Below are 20,895 nucleotides of genomic sequence, written 5' to 3' on the forward strand. Positions count from 1 at the left end.
AAATATGACTATAACTCCCCTCATTTATAGGAATACACCAATGTACTGTACATGGGTGTATTCTTAAGGATGAGGGGTGTTATAGTCACATTTAATATAAACACTGTACAGAGATTGTACTGTAATTGGCCTAAGTGTTTATATTAAATGTGACTATAACCCCCCTCATCCATGGGAATACACCCATGTACTGCACAGATTTTAGCACACCTTTTGGTACAAATTATTTAATTTTTTCTTATTTTCCTCTTCTAGAGCCTAGGTGCATCTTATCACCAGGTGCGTCTTATAAAGGGAAAAATACGGTAGACTTCCAAAATCCAGCTGCCTCCGTTAATGATTATTTTAAGGATGTTGATGCAAACCAGGAAAACCTCTAACTTTTTTAGCAAAGGGCTAGATAAAAAAAAAAAGAAAAAAAAAGAATCGATACTTAGTCACCCGAATGATTCCCCTTGCTTCCGTTCTGAAGCTTACTGGGTCAACACTGGTCTCTACATCCATATCTCAACACACACAAAGCCCGCTCTGCCACTGCGGTGACCTGCCTCAGACTGTTCCCACCACTGGCCAACCCTTTGATAACCCATCTGGTCTCTCAAAATGGATTTTGGGAGTGAACTGAGCACATGAATCAACAGTGCAAAGGAAGGGGGGGGGGGGTTGCACATATGTGGAGAAAGAGGCATTTTTTCCCTCAACAAGATACATTACAATAAGTTTCACATCCTAAGGCCCCTTGCAGACGAGCGTGTCCGGATGCGTCCCGATGCATTGCGGCAAACCCACGCGGGTGCAATGTGTTTTGCACGCGCGTGGTAAAAAACCGACTGTGGTACCCAGACCCGAACTTCTTTACACAAGTTCAGGTTTGGGATCGGTGTTGTGTAGATTGTATTATTTCCCCTTATAACATGGTTATAAGTAGGGGTGCACCGAAATGAAAATTCTGGTCCGAAACCGAAACCGAAAATTCAGGATGCCCTTGACCGAAAACCGAAACCGAAACTGCCTTTTTGCCCAAATACTTTTAAAATACTTTTTTTTTAATGATTTTATTAATAATTCTTTTTCATGAATGAAATTCATCTGTGGGTGGCGCTGTTATGGAGAGGGGGATCTGTGGGTGGCGCTGTTATGGAGAAGGGGATCTGTGGGTGGCGCTGTTATGGAGAGGGGGATCTGTGGGTGGCGCTGTTATGGAGAGGGGGATCTGTGGGTGGCGCTGTTATGGAGAGGGGGATCTGTGGGTGGCGCTGTTATGGAGAGGGGGATCTGTGGGTGGCGCTGTTATGGAGAGGGGGATCTGTGCACTGTTATGGGCATAACAGTGCACAGATCCCTTTCCCCATAACAGTGCACAGATCCCTTTCCCCATAACAGTGCACAGATCCCCCCTCCCCATAGCAGTGCACAGATCCCCCCTCCCCATAGCAGTGCCATAGACCGATCCCCCTACCCATAACAGCCCCGGCCCTGCTGCTCACAGCATCACTCACTGCATCTTTATTTTACCTTACAATCGTGAGGCTCCAGTAACTAACAACTCTGCAGGCAGAGCGGAGGGCGGCGTAACGTCACTTACTCACGTGACGCACCTGCTCCGCCCACTTTATGAATGAAGGAGGCGGAGCAGGCGCGTCACGTGAGTAAGTGACGTTACGCCGGCCTCCGCTCTGCCTGCAGAGTTGTTAGTTACTGGAGCCTCACGATTGTAAGGTAAAATAAAGATGCAGTGACAAAGTAAACCGCCCGCCTGGCGCCCGCCCGCAGATGGTGGGTGACAAATCCCACACCCCATATTTTCGGCCGATATGTAACAATATCGGCCGAAGTGGATTAGGTGCATTTTCGGCCGATATTTTCGGCTGCCGAAATTTCGGTGCACCCCTAGTTATAAGGGAAAATAATAGCATTCTGAATACAGAATGCATAGTACAATAGGGCTGGAGGGGTTAAAAAAAAATATATAAAAAAATTTAACTCACCTTAATCCACTTGTTCGCGCAGCCGGCATCTCTTCTGTCTTCTTCTTTGAGCAATAGGACCTTTGATGACGTCACTGCGTTCATCACATGGTCCATTAAATGATCCATCACCATGGTGACGGATCATGTGATGAGCGTAGTGACGTCATCAAAGGTCCTATTGCTCACAGATGAAGACAGAAGAGATGATGGCTGCGCGAACAAGTGGATTAAGGCGAGTTAAATTATTATTATTTTTTTTTAACCCCTCCAGCCATATTGTACTATGCATTCTGTATTCAGAATGCTATTATTTTCCCTTATAACCATGTTATAAGGGGAAATAATAATGATCGGGTCCCGATCGTCACCTTGCAACCGTGCACGAAATTCGCACCGCATCCGCACTTGCTTGCGGATGCTTGCGATTTTCACGCGACCCCATTCATTTCTATGGGGCCTGCGTTACGTGAAAAACGCACAAAGAGGAGCATGCTGCGATTTTCACGCAACGCACATGTGATGCGTGAAAATCACTGCTCGTGTGCACAGCCCCATCGAAATGAATGGGTCAGGATTCAGTGCGGGTGCAATGCGTTCAACTCACGCATCGCATCCACGCGGAATACTCGCCCGCGTGAAAGGGGCCTAAGAGACCTGCTGACTGCATAGCAACAGTCCATGCACGCATCAGGTGACCACAGCCGATCATCACGGTGCATTACCTGCAGTGGTCACTGACACATCTTCCAGGCCATGCCCGCTACAGTTTCTGAAGAGCTGTTTGCATTTGTGGTCTGGAGGGAGGCTCTTTTTCCACAATCTTGTGAATTTTAATGGACTCTTATCAGACGCAGTCATGTTGAGGATATGCACACAGCAAGGTAATGTTTGGCTTTCCGGTACCAGCTGCAGCACGAGAAGGTGCACACCCTGCATGAGAACGTAGGGCGAGTTCTGCAATCTGAACTTTAAACCGCTCGACTTTAGGAAAACACCGACAACTTACACAACCCAACTAATTCAGCAGAAGCAGACGCTTACTTCATCTGCTCCAGAAAAGCTTGCAATCCAGCTCTAATACGAGAGATCTACACGAAGTTCAGGATGTTCCAAAGCAAATTAACTTAAGACGTGACACAACTTACGTGCATTCATTACAACCGCAGCGCCTCTGAAAAACCAAACTTCCTTCCCAGATGTTCAATCTTAAAAAGTTACCTGTCATTTTGTATTTTTAAATTAACATCATCCCCTTATATTGACAGTGTCCTTACTGGGCCAGCGCTGCGCTCTCCGGTGTAATTAGTCTCTCAGCACCATCTACGGCTCGTGATTCAGGCCTGGCTATAACCAACAATGTATGCGGGTTGCGCCTGCACATGACCGCTGCAGCCAGACACTGGCCTCAGCTGTGACATGCCATTCATGCACATGTGACTGATGAGGACAATAACCACCTTTAACAGTCACAGGACAGATGAACGTGAGGTCATCAGTACAGATCTAGCAGGGATCACAGCCACATCATGGAGGCAGAGAGACGGGTGCCGTAGCAATGATGTCGCCGACTACACCACATGACCACTAAGGCCATTGAATGGCTGCAGCATTCATGTGGGGTAATCAAGGACATCACTGCAGCAGCACCTTAACCACAGGCTACCGGGGAACACCTCAGCAGCAGCGCTGGAACGTAAGAGGATCAAGACAGGTGAGCAAGGAGTCTTTTGGCATTTTATAGAAATACAAATTGCTTCTTGGCTTAATGATATTATTCATTTTGGACAGGTGGTCGAGACTTAACACAATGTATGCTGATTCACCAGCTTTCCTCCCAACTCCCCATATTCATGTACATTCGGTGGAGCATGACATTGCTCCTTAAAGTGGACCTTTCATGGGATTTTGGTTTTTTAAACTAAAACAACTCACTTCACTCACATCATGGTCAGCTTAATAGGGTTTTATCATCTCAGACAATGGTGGCATATCATTAAGATATGCCATCAAAGTCAGACAGGTGCGGGTCCTACCTCTGGGACCCGCAACTATCGCTAGAACTGGACCCGAAAAGTGAAGGAGAGCCATAGACATGAAGGGAGGGTGGTCGGGATTGTGTGGCTGCCCTCCATGCACTTCGGAGGCAGAGGCGAGAACCGCACCTATCTGACATTGGTGGCATATCCTAGCAATATGCCACCAATGTCTAAAGGCGAGACAACTCCTTTAAGGTGAAATTCCAGGATCCTTAAAGAGGTTCTCTGGAACCAGTTACCACCACTTGAAAAGCAGCCTGGGAAGGAGAGGCGAGGGTGCGGGGCCTTACCACATACTACATACATACTGGTGAGTTTTCCTGTTAGGCTGTCCCGCCATGATGGCATACCGCAGGTAGGATCACATCATTACCATCTACTGTAAAGCAGTGAGGTGTAGTGAGGGCCCTCACCCGCAAGAGAGATCTGCAAGAGGAGGTAGCCAGTACTGCTCACATTCTAGGACAGTGAGCATGATGGGGACCATTTTAAATTGTTCCCAGAGAACCCCACTAAATGGGTTTCTCCAGCTTTCTAATACCCTAACGATAGTCAAACAACATCGGTGGGAGTCCGACTCCAACTGAGCGTCCATGCTGATCAGCTGCGGCGCTCAGGCTTGTGATGCGGCCTCTTTAATATTTACAACAGTCTAGACGCTGTTCGTACTGCACAATGCTGCACTTTGGAGCCATTACTAACATAATAATACTTTACATGCTTCTAAAATGATCCTCATAGAAAAGTGGGTGTCAATACCAGGCAATCCCTCTAATGACAGAGATTGAGGAATTTTCAAATCATGAAGACCTAAAACATGAAGAACCTCATGAAGCATCTATCTACAGCAACGGGAAATCTCGGATTCTAAGAACAGATGGAAACATTAGGTCACTTTAAATACCAGACTATAGGAATAAAAATCTACTCACAGAGGGATGTGGCTCTGCCGGGTGTCCGCTTGTCTTGGTTCATCCTCCTCCACATCAGAGTCCCCTCCTGAACTACTTTCTGTGGCATCAGAGTCAAATCCTCGCTCACATGCCCGTAGAGTTGAAGATCCCGAGCAGCTCAGCCTCTCTAGTTCACCAGCTGTTCCTTTCAAAAATGCATCCACACTGGCACTTCCCACTTCTCCTCTACGCTGGGCATCAGCTTTACGGGTCACTACAGTCAAACGATTGCGAGGAGTGTCTGGGCCCCGACCAAAGGCTGCCCCCACCAGACCGCCTAGCTGTTGATGGAGATGACGTTCAACCTGTTTTGCTTGGACTAGCTGCAGCCTCTTTTGAATTGACCGTGCCCGCTTTTCCATCTCCCCATGTCGTCGTAACAAGGCTTTCAAGCGTGTATCAGAACTATGCTCAACACGAGACCCTTTCTGTTCATGTACCTCAACAGGAGATCCTGGAGGAACAACTGGGGCTTTGACCCAAGGTTCCAATGCAGGAATGGAAAGGCTTGGGGGCTTGTCCACAGCTGGCTTTGCAGGTCTTTTAGCCAGTCCGTTTAAAGGTCCTCCTTGGGCCCCTCTTCCAGAATTGGCAATTCCTCTCAACTCCTCCAGGTTGAGCTCCAAAATGGAGGAACGCCCCCGACACAGTGACTGAGACAAGATAGACCGTGGAGTGAAAACCCCAGCTAATTTTCCAGGTGTTCCACTATAATTTGTTACCAGGTCTGGCGGGGCCGGTGGGGATAGACAGCCGCCGTTGGTCTCACCAAGGGGGAGGGAGGAAGATGGGGGCGCCAGCTTGAAGTGCAGGTTGTGGGCGTCAGGGGCAGGGTCAGTGAGAGCAGGTGCCATCGCAGCCATTCAGCACAAGGAATAGGGCAGGGGAGGGGGATATTTCCCCAGTGGGGGAGCCGACGTTGGCCACACTGCCTCCAGGCAACTCCAATGAGGCGTACCTAGAGGAAAAGATTAAAAACAAACAATTAACATCATGATGCAATAAAAACAAATATATATATTACAATGCATTAAATGCAAACATGTCCCAGCCTGGAAGGAGATCAAATTGACTAATGGCACCCAAGGTACTCCCTTTGACACCCCTGTTTTATCCATTTCTAGGCCTCCACACTGTTCAGTGGGAGGACCCAACAGAAAATGGTTAGAAACAAGAATAAAAGAATTATACAATCTAAAAACAACATTAGAGACAAATAGAAAAAATAAAAAATCATAAAGCCTCTGCGCTGAGCCATCACAGAGATACAAACTGTTAGACAAAATATAGTCTAAATATGAGAGTAAATCTGGATCGCACATCCTCATAATACGTTTTGATCTAATAGCTGCTTCTTGGCTCAATTAATGGTATACCGCCCCCTTTGTAAAATGCTATACATGAGGCATTAGTATACATTTTGATCAAAAAGCATAGGCCCACTCACCACGACAAGGTTGCCTCCTTGAGTGGGAACCTACTACTCTACATTTGGCGCGGCGCCGCAGCACCGCACCGGCAAGCGGCAGGATCCAGCAGCAAAACAGCGCCCCCGCTGCCTGGCTAAGCCACCCTGGCACTGGGCCCCACCAGCACAGCACCAAAGCAACAATGGCCGCCGAACAGCACCGCACCATGTGAAGAGTTGTCAAAGCTCACCTGATAACCTGCTCTCAGGAACTCCAACTGTAGGGATTTGTAAACCCTAAGGCTGGGTTCACACTTGAGCGTTTTACAGCGCGTTCAAAAGCGCTGTAAAACGCTCAACACATGAAAACCAATGCTTTCCTATGGCCCTGGTTCTCACTTGAGCGTTTTACAGCGCATTTGAACGCGCTGAAAAACGCCCTACGCTCAAACAAGTTCTTGAGCTTCTTTGGGGCGTTTTGACGCGCGTTTGTGGCCATAGGACACTGCAGTTAATCACACAAACGCGCGTCAAACGCGCGTTTACTATTGCAAAAAACGCGCATAAAAACGCGCGACAAAAACGCGCATATCAAATACGCTCAGGTCTGAACCCAGCCTTATGCAGACTCCTGCTAATTAAAATCACCTGGACCGAATGGGGAGGAGTGCTGATACCAGAGAAGAAGAAAAAAAGGGACAGATTCTCCAAAACATATCTAAAATATAAGAGTGAATCTGGATCGCACATCCTCATACTATGCTTTGAACTAATTACTAATAGTTGCTTCTCAGCATAATTAACATCGCTTCTCAGCACAGTTAATGGTATACCGCCCCCTATGTAAAATGCTGTACTCACCACGACAAGGTTGCCTCCTCGAGTGGGAACCTACTGCTCTGCATCGCTGCGCCAAATGTAGAGTAGGTTCCCACTCGAGGAGGCAACCTTGTGGTGAGTGGGACTATGCTTTTTGATCAAAATGTAAACTAATGCCTCATGTACAGCATTTTACATAGGGGGGCGGTATACCACTAACTGTGCTGAGAAGCGATGTCAATTATGCTGAGAAGCAACTATTAGATCAAAGCATAGTATGAGAACATGCGATCCAGATTCACTCTTAGGCACCTTTCACACGAGCGAGTTTTCCGCGCGATTGCACCCGCACTGAATCCTGGCCCGTTCATTTCAATGGGTCTGTGTACATGAGCGTTGTTTTTCACGCATCACTTCTGCGTTGCGTGAGAATCACAGCACGTTCTGTATTCTGCAATGCAGTGCTAGAAGATATTGTTTATAAACCTTCAGTTTATCATGCACGTGAAAAACGCATTGCACCCGCGCGGAAAAAACTGAACGCAATCGCAGACAAAACTGACTGAACTTGCTTGCAAAATGGTGCGAGTGTCACTGAAAGCACCCTGAACGCATCCGGAGCCAATCCATCAAGCTCGTGTGAAAGAGGCCTTAGGCCCCTTTCACACGGGCGAGTATTACGCACGGATGCGATGCGTGAGGTGAACGCATTGCACCCGCACTGAATACCGACCCATTCATTTCTATGGGGCTGTTCACATGAGCGGTGATTTTCACGCATCACTTATGCGTTGCGTGAAAATCGCAGCATGCTTTATATTCTGCGTTTTTCACGCAACGCAGGCCCCATAGAAGTGAATGGGGTTGCGTGAAAATCGCAGCATCCGCAAGCAAGTGCGGATGCGGTGCGATTTTCACCCACGGTTGCTAGGAGACGATCAGGATGGAGACCCATCATTATTATTTTCCCTTATAACATGGTTATAAGGGAAAATAATAGCATTCTGAATACAGAATGCATAGTAAAATAGCGCTGGAGGGGTTAAAAAAATTAAAAAATTATTTAACTCACCTTAGTCCACTTGATCGCGAAGCCCTGCTTCTCGTCTGTCTCCTTTGTTGAACAGGACCTGTGGTGAGCATTAATTACAGGAACAGGACCTGTGATGACGTCACTCCAGTCATCACATGATCTTTTACCATGGTGATGGGTCATGTGATGACCGGAGTGACGTCATCACAGGTCCTGTTCCTGTAATTAATGCTCACCACAGGTCCTGTTCAACAAAGGAGACAGACGAGAAGCAGGGCTTCGCGATCAAGTGGACTAAGGCGAGTTAAATAATTTATTTATTTTTAACCCATCCAGCGATGTTTTACTATGCATTCTGTATTCAGAATGCTATTATTTTCCCTTATAACCATGTTATAAGGGAAAATAATACAATCTACAGAACACCGATCCCAAGCCCGAACTTCTGTGAAGAAGTACCAAACATGCGCGATTTTTCTCACGCGAGTGCAAAACGCATTACAATGTTCCCGTAACGCACCCGCACATTTTCCCGCAACGTCCGTGTGAAAGGGGCCTTAGGCATCTTGCAGACGAGCGCGAGCGGATTAGGTCCGGATGCATTCATTCGCAAGCAAGTTCATTCAGTTTTGTCTGCAATCGTGTTCAGTTCAGTTTTTATCGCGTGGGTGCAATGCGATTTAATGCAACATCTCTTAGCAACCATCAGTGAAAAACGCACTACAAGCAAGAGCGGTAGGGATCGACCAATATTGATTTTTTAGGGCCGATACAGATAATTTGTCAACTTTCAGGCCGATAGCCGATAATTTATACCGATATTCTGGGTATTTTTATTTTTGAGAAAAAATTTTTTTTCCTACACAAATCTGCTGAAAATTAATGTTTATTGTTATTGTGTATTATTATTTTTTTTTTTTTGTAAATCTTTTTCATTTATACTTAATATTTTGGTGTTTTTTTTTTTATAAAACTTTTAGCCCCCTTAGGGACTAGAACCCTTGTCCCATTCACCCTGATAGATCTCTATCAGGGTGAATAGGATCGCACACTGTCCCTGCTGCCCTGTGCTTTGTGCACACGGCAGCAGGGAGCTTAGCATGGCAGCCAGGGCTTCAATAGTGTCCTGGCTGCCATGGTAACCGATCGGAGCCCCAGGATTACACTGCTGGGGCTCCGATCGGAGGAGCAGGGGAGAGGGGATCCTGTGGCCACTGCCACCAATGAGTAATACTGGGTGGGGGGTGGGGGCGCACTGCGCCACCAATGTTTTTACTATTGGGATGGGGTTGGGGGGGCGCACTGCGCCACCAATGAAGATACCTCTCTTTCATATACAGGAGGCGGGAGCTGGCTGCAGAGTCACATAACCGGCTCCCGACCTCTATGAGCGGTAGCTGCGATCCGCGGCACCTAAGGGGTTAACTACCGCGGACCGCAGCTGCCGCTGATAGAGGTCGGGAGCCGGCTATGTGATTCTGCAGCCAGCTCCCGCCTCCTGTATATGAATTAATGAAAGACTCATCTTCATTGGTGGCGCAGCGGCCACAGCCCCTCCCCTCCTCTTGTCTCCTCTCCTGCCATTGGCGGCAGCGGCAGCAGAGGGGGAGGAGACACTGCTTTCTTCTCCCCTGTGCTGCGGAGGGAACACAGAACGCGCTGTCAGCAGCGCGTTCTGTGTTCCCAATACGTTATCGGAATATCGGCAAAATAGATGCCGATACCGATAACGTTCAAAATCCTCAATATCGGCCAAACCGATAATCGGTCGATCCCTAAAGAGCGGATGCGAATATAGAACATGCTGCGATTTTCACACAACGCACAAGTGATGCGTGAAAAGAAAAAAACGCTCATGTACACAGACCCATTGAAATGAACGGGTCCGGAATCCGTGCGGGCGCAATGCGTTTGCATCACACATTGCACCCGCGCGGAATACTCACTCGTGTCTAACAGGACCCTGTTAGACAAAACAGTACTGCATTTGTCAGATTGCTAGGTCAGCAATAGCATACCCACATCTGGCCTTTCAGCGTCAACCAGATAGTCATCAAAGCCTTAAAGGGGTTGTCTTAGAAATAAACCCTTTCCAGAATACAGCCCCTGCCAGGTGGAAGCTGTGGTCTGCCAAGCATTCACCCTGCCATGGCAAGGTGGCACTACAGATGAATGTCCGTCCTCGTAATACATGCTCAGGTCCACATCACCGAAAGCAGCTCTCGGGTACCCTATCACCCCATAATGTCCATATTGCCTAACAGGGCATGAAACAACCACTTTACTTTCTTATTAAGTACCACCCACCCTTGAACAACATCACACAAAACTTTTAAAATTACCTAATGTGGTCAAAACACAGTAATCGTAACTGTACAATCTAGACCAGGCATGCTCAACCTGTGGCCCTCCAGCTGTTGTGAAACTACAACTCCCACAATGCCCTGCTGTAGGCTGTTCGGGCATGCTGGGAGTTGTAGTTTCGCAACAGCTGGAGGGCCGCAGGTTGAGCATGCCTGATCTAGACCATCATAATTGAACCAAGCTGTCTCATCTAAGAAATCACGACTAATTTTTCTGACTTGCCCTCCGAATTGCACCTCGCTTTTTTTTTATCACCTTTACTTCCACATTCCATCTTAAATGCTACCATAACACCACAAATTCTCTGCTTGTTTATCCTATATATCAAGGCCGAACAACCCTCCAAAAGTTTGCTATGGGCACCTAAGGTTTCGGTTATTTTCTATGGAGGCCTTGAAAGGCTCCAAACCAGCCTACACCCAACGTTGTGCCATCAGCTGACTTATCTTGAATTGCTACCCTCAAGGCCAGTTTCAGGAAAAAAACGTGTTTATAGCGGACATCAGCTGTAATGTTTGGTACTCACATAATGTGTCAGTACAAACCATTACAGATGATGTCAGGAAGGGACACACAGCATTATAATGTCGTGGGGGTCTGGACAAAAGAGCAGAGTCCAGTAGGGGAACTCATGCTCCTACATGGACCGTTTCACGCAGTGAACACTCTTGCCTGAGACTGGGCTAACTGGGCCCTGATTTCCGTCTCCAACTTACGACACTTCTACATTCTGAAACGAGAAACGGTGATTCAATGATGAAGTGCCAGATCAGTCAAATTCTGGATACCACTGGTGCCTGATGGACCACACTGACTTACTGTCAGGACCAAAGAAGATCCGCAGATCTTAGGGCATAAAGGCCACCTCAGAAGACCACATACAAAGGGTCATCCAGGGCTGGTTTCACATAAAGAAACTTCATCAACAAACCTTTCTATACAGATTCTATTCTATAAAATAAACCAAAATGTTCTCCACGCACACAACAAAATAATTACACAAGCATACCCTGTCTAGGGTGCGACACACACAAGACGTGTGACTTTCTGCAAAGCCAAGAACAACAAAAATGGTGGATCACCATCACACCCATAATACCACTGTGAAAGGGGTTTTCTGAGACCTTCATACTGATGACCTAACCACTGGATAAGTCATCAGTATCTGACTAGTGGGGGTCCGACAACTGGGACCCATGCTGATCAGCTGTTTGAGAAGGCACCAGCGCTGCAGCCTTCTCCCAGCTCACCAAGCACAGCGCCGTACATTGTATAGCAAAGGGGCTGAGCTGTGCCTAGGCCATGCGACTGATGAACGTGACATGGCCTAGGCTAAGCTGCAGGAAGGCCGTAAGTGCCTTCTCAAACAGCTGATCATCAGGGGTCCAGGGTGCCAGACCCCCACCATTTAGATGCTGATGACCCATCCAGAGGATAGGTCACCAGTATAAAAGTCTCGAAAAACCCCTTTAGAGACTAAAGGGGGCTGTCCAAGACTATAAAAATATGGCTGCTTTCTTTCAAAAACAGCAGCATGAGTCAGTTAGGCTGCATTAAGGTGAATGAGACCAAGATGAAATACTACACACAACCTGTGGACAGCTGTGGTGCTGTTTTATGAAGACAGACATGCCATACGAGACGGCTACAAGAAATACCAACATGATCATCAGCGCTCTAGGGCAGAAGAATACATTCCTAGCACTGCAGGAACTAAGGCAGAAACAAAGGGCGAGCTAAGAGGACTCCAAAGCTTGCAATCTAGGTAAGACGTGTGCGGAGGGGTCCACAAAGACATGGAGATACAATGTTAGAAGAAAAGTCAGTGTATACTGCAACACACGGAAAATGCCAGGGATCATAGACCGCCAAAGGTTCCATAAAGGTTATGGAGACATGGATCTTCCAGATGGAGACTATAATGGAGTGGGCACACTTTAATTAGAGGGCGCCTAAAAAAGGCTAGGTAAATGGAAACATGACTACAAGTCAACCACCCGGGCAACGAGCATGGTGGACGTGAGGGCAGGAGAGGAGCTGGAAGTGGCAGAGAAGGCGACAGTCGCAGAGGGTCCAAAAAAAATAAAAAAAAGGTGGGACATTCACCCGGAGAATGATGAGACTAGAAAATGAAAGAAGAGAGGGCAAGGATGGATCAATGCAGAACACAAAGGACCCGAAAGGAGAAAGAGGTGGGTGGGAAGCTGCAGCGAGTGATCTGCGGATGAGATAGCAACACAAGGAAAGTGCGTTCACTGGAAGCAAGCAGGGCTCCCAACTACAGAAAATCAAAAAGGGGGGGGACTTCTCAGGGGGTCCGGCAGGAAGGAAGCAGGCGAGAAATAAAAGTGGGGGGCATGGCAGAGCAGCATGCAGGGATCCAGATTATAAAAAGGAGCGCGGGCAAGGCTGCCAAGGACTGCAAAGCCTTATTAATCAGCAAGATGGAGCAAGCAGGGGGGGACAGTGGCCTCACTGGGCAGGCGGCAATGCTAACCACACTTCCATCTGTCACATGACAGCCCCAGAAATCCAGCTGTGATCTATACCTCCAGGACTTACTCCTGGACTACTACTACAGGCAAACAAAACAGGCATCAGCCCTCCTCCCCCGCCAGCCAGGGCGGCGGCACGCCAAGGGTTACTGGAGGGAACCACACAGGGCCCGGGCCCTTTAAGAGCTATTTAAATAAGGGCATTTAAAGTCGGAGCGGGACGGGAAGGGGTTAAAGGCGGGGAGAGGAGAATGAAAAGGAGACTTACACAGGATGCAGCTCGCGGAGGAAAGTGTGAGGGTCCAGCAGTCCAGCCAGGGGCCCCTCCTGCACTCGGAGGCCTTACTACCCAACAAAATTCTTCTGTGTCGACGTCCCCCCCCCCCCACAGGGGGGCAATAGGGAAGGTCGGGGGGGTAATAAAAAAAATGTAACGTGCTTCTAGTCAAGAGTTCCCAGAACAGAATGCACCGAGCCCCAAGAGGAAGAAAACGGCCCCAGAGGCTCCCCGAGCGGCCCAGCGGGGTACGGGGGTGCTGCAGTGACCCCCCCGATCTATCGCCGGATCCTGGGGAGGAGAGGGGCAAAATGGCGCCGTCACAGAGACGGACGGAGAGGAAGACTGCGAGGGAGGGGGAGGTGGAGACTCTAATAGATCGGGGGGAGGAAGTGTGGAGAGGAGGGGACTGACACTAAAGGCGGCTGCTCCCAGGCTCCCCCGTGTGGACAACCCGAGGGACGACAGCGCAGCACACAGAATGAGCCCAGAGTACTGCGAATCAGAAGTCTATTGCACAATGAGGACATGGAGTAATACAATTGCCGCAGTTCTCTCCCTGCTGTGTTTATCAGGGTGACAAGCCTCCATTGTGTTAGTAAAAGAAGGGGCTGGGTACTCTCCTCAGCCATGACCACTTTCCAGGAGAAACCATTCACACAAGCTAAAATTGTCCAGAAACTTTGCCTCATTTGGCGCTGACAGCCTGTAAGCTACCAACAAGGCGTAAATTAACTTTGTGACGACCATATGGAGATAAACGGGGGTAGCTAGATACCAAAACGCAGGGGTAGTCACGCACCCAGGCCCTGGAGCCTCAGGGGGCCCAAATGCCACATGGTATGTGGGAACCCTTAATTGCAGACTTTGCATTGGGGGTGTAGAAGCTTCAATTAAAGGCCTCCGCCAAAAGGATTACCTCAGGACAGAACGGACGCCTTCACACGCTGGCGATTTTGTTGCAGCAATTTCTGTGACTGAAAACCAGTTCCATTCTTTTGAACAGGGCGGCAAGCACATGGATTTCTGCAAGCCTCGTTCAGGTGAATGGAAGCGATTTTCAGTCATGGAGATTTCTGCAACAAAATCCGCGGTGTGTGATGGCGTCCTTACTGTCCTGAGGTAGCCCTTTCGGCGGAGGCCTCAATCATTAGACTTTCTGGATTATCACACACTGGACTATTTTATTAGACTATTCTACTGTAGGTCTAATAATCTTTGCTTTATTCTTCCATGCGGCAGCATGTCAATTATTTGTGTGATTCGGCACCTTGTGTAGAGTGGTTTTTCCGCACAGACTTTAATGGAGGTTTTTAAAGAGAAAATCCGCACCAAAACCGCGATAAATAGTGCAGATTTTCTGCATACAAATCTGAAACATGTGCGAGGCCAGGCTTAGGCCACTTTAACACACGTCAGAGTTCGGTCAGTGATTGCCATTAGTGACTGTGAGACAAAACCAGGTGCGGCTCTACACAGAGAACAGGTGCAGAGCTTTCGCTTATACCTCATATCTGTGTGGGCTGCACTCTTGGTTTTGGCTCACAATCACTGACGTGTGAATAAGAGCTCATGCACACCACCGTTGGTTGTTTTGCAGTCCGCAAAACACGGATAACGGCTGCGTGGATTCTGCATTTTGAAAAACAGAACACAGATTTAACAGTAGCCTTAGGCCTCGTGTACACGACCGTTACTGGTCCGGGGAAACAAAGACCATGGAGTCGCTGCATCTCCCGGGCCAACCGCGGCTCCCCTGACCCGAGCTGACTGTATCAGTGCTTTATGACCCGCAATCTCTCTGTGATTGTGCGGCTGTTGCTGTGTACTCACAGGATGATGTGAGTACAGTGCAACAGATCGGCGATCAGTTATTGACTATCACTACAGTCAGCTCGGGTCAGGGGAGCCACGGTCGGCCCGGGAGAGGCAGCGTCACATAGACCGCGTTTCCCGGGCCAGTTACGGGTCGTGTACACGAGGCCTAAGGCCTCGTTCACACTTCAGTGAATCTCGGACAGCACAAGCACTCTGACTTTAAGGTCGCTTTCAGACGAGCAAGTGTCACGCTCTGGACTTGCAGCACAGTCTCCCGTCCTGAACTCCCAGCACTGCCGGGGTCACATAGCATTATATTCATTTATGATGCTATGTAACCCTTCAGTTCTGGAATGTATTATGTCGGTGTTATCCAGTACATTCCAGACCTCTATAAGGATTACATAGCATCATAAACTAATATAATGCTATGTGACCCCAGCAGTGCTGGAAGTTCAGGGCGGGAGCTGCGAGTCCACAGCGTGACACTCGCTCATCTGAAAGTTCGTGCACCAAACACACCCACGGGTCTGTAAAAACAAACAATGACACAACACAGATGGCATCCATGTTCTGTCAGTGGTTTTTCACGGACCACTGGTAGGAGATGCTCTGGAAATTAATTTTCTGGTCAGCAGTGTCCGTGGAACACGGATGACACATGGAGCGCAAAAAACCTGGATGAAATACGACAGATTTCCCATGGAAGTCCAACGTGAACGAGGCCTTAGACTCCTATCTCACGTCATGAATAATTATTTTACTGCAATTACCAAGTGGAGGAACAGCGAGAGCATTTTATGGAAGGGGCAAAGTTCAAGCCAAAAGAGGCAGCGCCTGTCTGTACTGAACAACACGCTGGGTGAAACACGTTCATCACTATGTCTGTGGGCCACATCCTATTATGGTGGGCAAAAAAAACAACCTTTCAGGTCAAGATGGAAAAGTTGGTCAACAGTCATGGAAAATGATTATGTATGTACATAATTTCTCCACACCAGGGATGCCCAACCTGCGGCCCTCCAGCGGTTGCTGAACTACAACTCCCAGCATGCCGGACAGCCTACAGCTATCAGGACATGTTGGGAGTTAGGCCCCCTTTCACACCAGTGTGACGGATTAGGTCCGGATGCGTTCAGTGAAACTCGCACCATTTTGCAAGCAAGTTCAGTTCGTTTCGTCTGCGATTGCCTTCAGTTATTCAGTTTTTTCCGCGCAAGTGCAATGCGTTTTGATGCGTTTTTCACGTGCGTGATAAAAAACGGAATGTTTACAAACAACATCTCCTAGCAACCATCAGTGAAAAATGCATTGCATCCGCACTGCGTTTTTCACGCAGCCCTATTCACTTCTATGGGGCAAATGCGTGAAAAATGCAGAATATAGAACGTCCTGCGATTCTCACGCAACGCAGAAGTGATGCGTGAAAAACAACGCGCTTATGTACACAGACCCATTGGAATGAATGTGCGGGTGCTATGCGAACACGTTACGCATCGCACACGCACTAAAAACTCACTCATGTGAGAGGGGCCTTGCAGTTTTGCAACAACTGGAGGGCCGCAGACTGAGCATCCCTGTCATACACTGTTAAAAAAAAAAAAAAAAGCAGCCGTGGAGGGGATTTAGAAAAACCAGTGCAACGAAAAAGCAAAGGTGTTGCCCATGGCAACCAGATATGGTTGCTATGGGTGCTCCCAGTGTGATGGAATCATCTTATCCTAAATGACAGGGATACTTAGTGTACACCTATACACGACCGTATAAATGGAACCATTCATTTCAATTGATCCGCAAAAAGGTACTCCGTATGCCTTCCGTTTCTGTATTTCCGTTCAAAGATAGAACACATCCTATTATTGTCCGCATAACGGACAAGGATAGTACTGTTCTATCAGGGGCCAGCCGTTCCGCAAAAGACGGAATGCACACGGACGTCATCCGTATTTTTTGCGGATTTGTTTTTTGCAGACTGCAAAATACTGAAAAAGCCATACGGTCGTGTGCAAGAGGCCTAAAGGACAGATACGACTTCCAAAACCGCATCAGGAAACCCGACTGTGTGGACAGACTCTTACGCTGCATTCAGACCTGAGCGTACGGGATGGAGCGCTCTGTATGCGCGATTTTATGCGCGTTTACAGACGCGGCTCCGGAACAAGCGAACGCCCATTGTCGTGCGTTCCCGGAAGTCTATGTACAGGAACGCGCGACAAGACGCCCCAAAGAAGCTCCTGTACTTCTTGGGGCGTCAGGCGTTTTACAGCGCGATCGTACGCGCTGTGAAATGCTCAGGTGAGAACCATTCCCATAGGGAAACATTGGTTCTTGCCTGTTGAGCGTTTTACAGCGCGTAGGAACGCGCTGTAAAACGCTCAGGTGTGAACCCAGCCTTACAATCTCTAATTATAGAAAACCCAGTAATTTATTTAACCCCTAAAAGGTGTTATTTAACCCCTAAACTTTATGATTGGCGGGGTCCAACCTCGGAGACCCCCCCCACCTATCCAGAGAACACTTCACAAGTTTCTCTAGACAGCATGGACCCAAGTCTACTCTGAGTACTGGAACTACAACAAAGACTATCACGGATGCGGACCCATCTCTTGAATGGGTCCGCAATCACGGAGATGCAGATCGGAAGCACAGATCAGAACACCACAGAAGCACTACGGAGTGCTTCCGCTGTGTTTCTGTCCGTGCCTCCGCACCGCCAAAAAAAAAATAGAACAAGTTGCAGGCCGCAATACGGCCACACAAGCTTTGTGTGCAAGAGGCCTTAGACAGAAGCAGTGCTTTGAAGAAAAAAAAAACTGCAGCCCCTTCCCCGCACACAATTCTAGGGATCATCGGGACTTCCACAACCAGAAAGGCATATCCAATTTTCACAAGCTCTCAGATTTGGGGTATATTTAAGTGTACTGGTTGGGTTGCAGTCCTTGATGCGTTTTTACCTGTAAGGGCTCATGCGCATGAACGTGTGCGGCCCATGCAGCAGGCAGCAAATAGTGGTCAGCAACGCACGGGCATTGGCCGTGTGCTCGCCGTTTGCGTAGGAGGACCTGATCACTTTAATGGATTCGCGATCCACAACATTCAGTCTGCACCGCGAACAAATAAAACATTCTATTTTTTGTGGTGCGGAGGCACGCACCAAAATCCCCCGGTAGCGCTCTGTAGTGCTTCCGTGGACTTCTGCTCTGTAGATTGCGGACCGATTCAAGTGATCTTTCCATTATACCTTATCTCTGTGTAGGCTTCACTACTGGTTTTGGCTCACAATAACTGATGGAAATAACTGACCAAATAAGGGCTGTTTCACACGAGCGGATGCCGTGCGTGACATCCGCTGCGTGAATAACAGCCAAGCCCTGTTCCGGACAGCAGAAGCACGGAGCATTAACATGATTGATAATGCTCCGTGCCTCTGTGATCTCTTTACTACAAAATCACGGTGACAACTTCATCTCACTGTGATTTTGTAGTAAAGAGATCACAGAGAGGCACGGAGCATTATCAATCATGTTAATGCTCCGTGTCTCTGCTGTCCGCATCGGGTCTTCGCTGTCATTCACGCAGCGGATGTCACGCACGGCATCCACTCGTGTGAAACAGCCCATAAGAACCGCACCCCAACTGCTCCATCCGAATATACCTTTAAGCCTCATTCACACGTCAGTGTTCCACGGATGTGTGCTGTCTGTGTTCTCCGTGCACAGCACACGTCCCCATTCATTTTAATGTGTGTATTCAGATATCAGTGTTTTAGCACAGTCCGTGGGTCTGTTTATAGCACGGATGCATGCTCTATTTTTTCCGTGTTCACGGATCCATCACGCCCAATATAGTCTATGGGTCGTGTTTCACGGATCATTAGGAAGAGATGCTTTGAAAATTAATTTTTCAGCTGTGCAGGGACAGTGAAACACGGATGGCACGCGGACAGCAAAAAACGGACACACGGACCCAACATGGATCCTTCACGAATGCATCACTGACCACCTTCTCACGGATTTGAGCACCGACACGGACATGTGAATGAGCCCTTACAGTACTGGGAGCAATTATCCATATGGAAAAATCACTGGCAGTGTAGGTTCCTTTAACGTGATGGGCTTTAGATAGTCAAATATCATAGCACTGATTGGATTGGGAGCAAACAATCCCATCCACGGTGAGCTTACATGCACATAACACAGTCAGTGCTGCAGGCGGAGGACTGTGCCTGTACTCAGTGCACACAGTGGTGCGGCTGTGGGTGGCTACAGTGCACACATACACACCTGTATGGCATTGCGCCACAGCCTGGGAATGTTAATCACTAGGCTCTGGCCTGCGAGACGCCTTTTATCTGTACGTTAGGCCAATAACACTACGGCTGTTCCTTACTGCATCCATACAGCAGTGCAATTCCATAATGGGAAACCCTTACATATGCAGCTTACGGCATCAACCTATGGTCTGCCAACACAAGCTCTCCCGACATGCCCATACACTTTGATGGGCGAACATATGCCAAAGGGAGTGTCCTTTCTGCATCCGGGATACGTCAGGCTCCCGCAGCACCAGAACACAGAAATTTTTTAAACAACCATATACAGGCCAAAAAAAATAAAAATAAAAAATAAAGCACAACACGCGGTACATGTTTTCAGCAGCAGATACAGTACGTCTAAACTGTCCATTCACATGGTATACCAACATGTAGGATTACAGCCCGGTAGGCATACTGTGTGCTGCCATATGGTGCCGCCGTATGGTACCGCAGCTCAAGATGGAGCATGCCACAATTTCCTTCTCTCTCTCTCTATATGGGTCAGTGTAGGACTAGTAATACTCTCAGAGGATCTGGCGAATTTCAATGATTTTCCAGCACGAGCCTTCAGACACATCAAGTAAAACTTCCCGGCCCTCGATTTTCTTGAGCACCTCAGCACACTGAGCTTAGCATAAGCACTAGTCTTTGTTCTCTACTGTACAACCCTGCAGGATATGTTGACACTATAAATAAAAGCACACTGTCAGCAGCCGCAGCGCTGACCACTAGAGGGAGCCACACACCAGGAATGCACCAAAGAGCCTCCCGCGCACAACACAAACAACCTAGGGAGGGGCGTGACATCACAGAGGGGAGAGGGGGGGAGAGTGCAAAGCATGCAGGGTAATGTAGTCCTGGCGGAGCCCACAGGCACAATGCAAAACAAGCATGCTGCTGCCTACAGCTCAGTGCAGCATGCTTCTGCTTACAGATAGGGGCTGGAGCTGACTCCCACACTGCAGGAGCACTTGCCTTAGCATTCAATAGACAGGAGGATGCCATAAAACAGCACTGCAGCAGCCTGTACTGGACGCCTGCAGTGAAGCACACACCTATAATCGTAGAATTTCAACCGACTCACGCGGCATTGCATGCATGATCTAGAACCCTTCCATCTGACACTGCAGATCAGTTCCCTTACATTTACAAGGGGTCAGCCTATTCGGAGAGATCAAGAACTTGACGTATAACACAGAATGACAGCGCTGTACAGAAGAGCTTACAATCCAATAGAAATGCAGGACATGTAGGATACTGTAACAGTTCAAACAGTTTACCATCCGAAACACTTCTAGATTAGGACACTTTCAAAAAAATATCATATTTTCTCTAAATTAATCCCTTCCCATTACAGTGCAACATATGTCACAACCCTGCGTGGAAGGATCCCAACACAATACACTT

The 20,895-nt window shown here is 48.1% G+C and overlaps 1 protein-coding gene across 4 annotated transcripts in view; it reads right to left on the reverse strand.

The window, feature by feature from the left end:
• Positions 1 to 20,895, reverse strand: part of LOC121003737 (KAT8 regulatory NSL complex subunit 1-like) — a 98,082-nt gene that overhangs the window by 62,816 nt on the left and 14,371 nt on the right. For 2 of the 4 annotated variants that reach the window (XM_040435612.1, XM_040435609.1), the window contains exons 1-2: positions 13,347 to 13,704; positions 4,939 to 5,917 (exon numbers count right to left, since the gene is read on the reverse strand). In XM_040435612.1, coding sequence (XP_040291546.1) covers positions 4,939 to 5,822 — 884 coding nt within the window. In that variant the 5' untranslated portion in view covers positions 5,823 to 5,917; positions 13,347 to 13,704. Of the gene's footprint in view, positions 1 to 4,938; positions 5,918 to 13,346; positions 13,705 to 20,895 lie in introns of those variants that run through there. The other 2 variants (XM_040435610.1, XM_040435611.1) reach the window with 1 other exon arrangement.

The sequence above is a fragment of the Bufo bufo genome, chromosome 6 (assembly GCF_905171765.1).
Source record: "Bufo bufo chromosome 6, aBufBuf1.1, whole genome shotgun sequence".
NCBI lineage: Eukaryota > Metazoa > Chordata > Amphibia > Anura > Bufonidae > Bufo > Bufo bufo.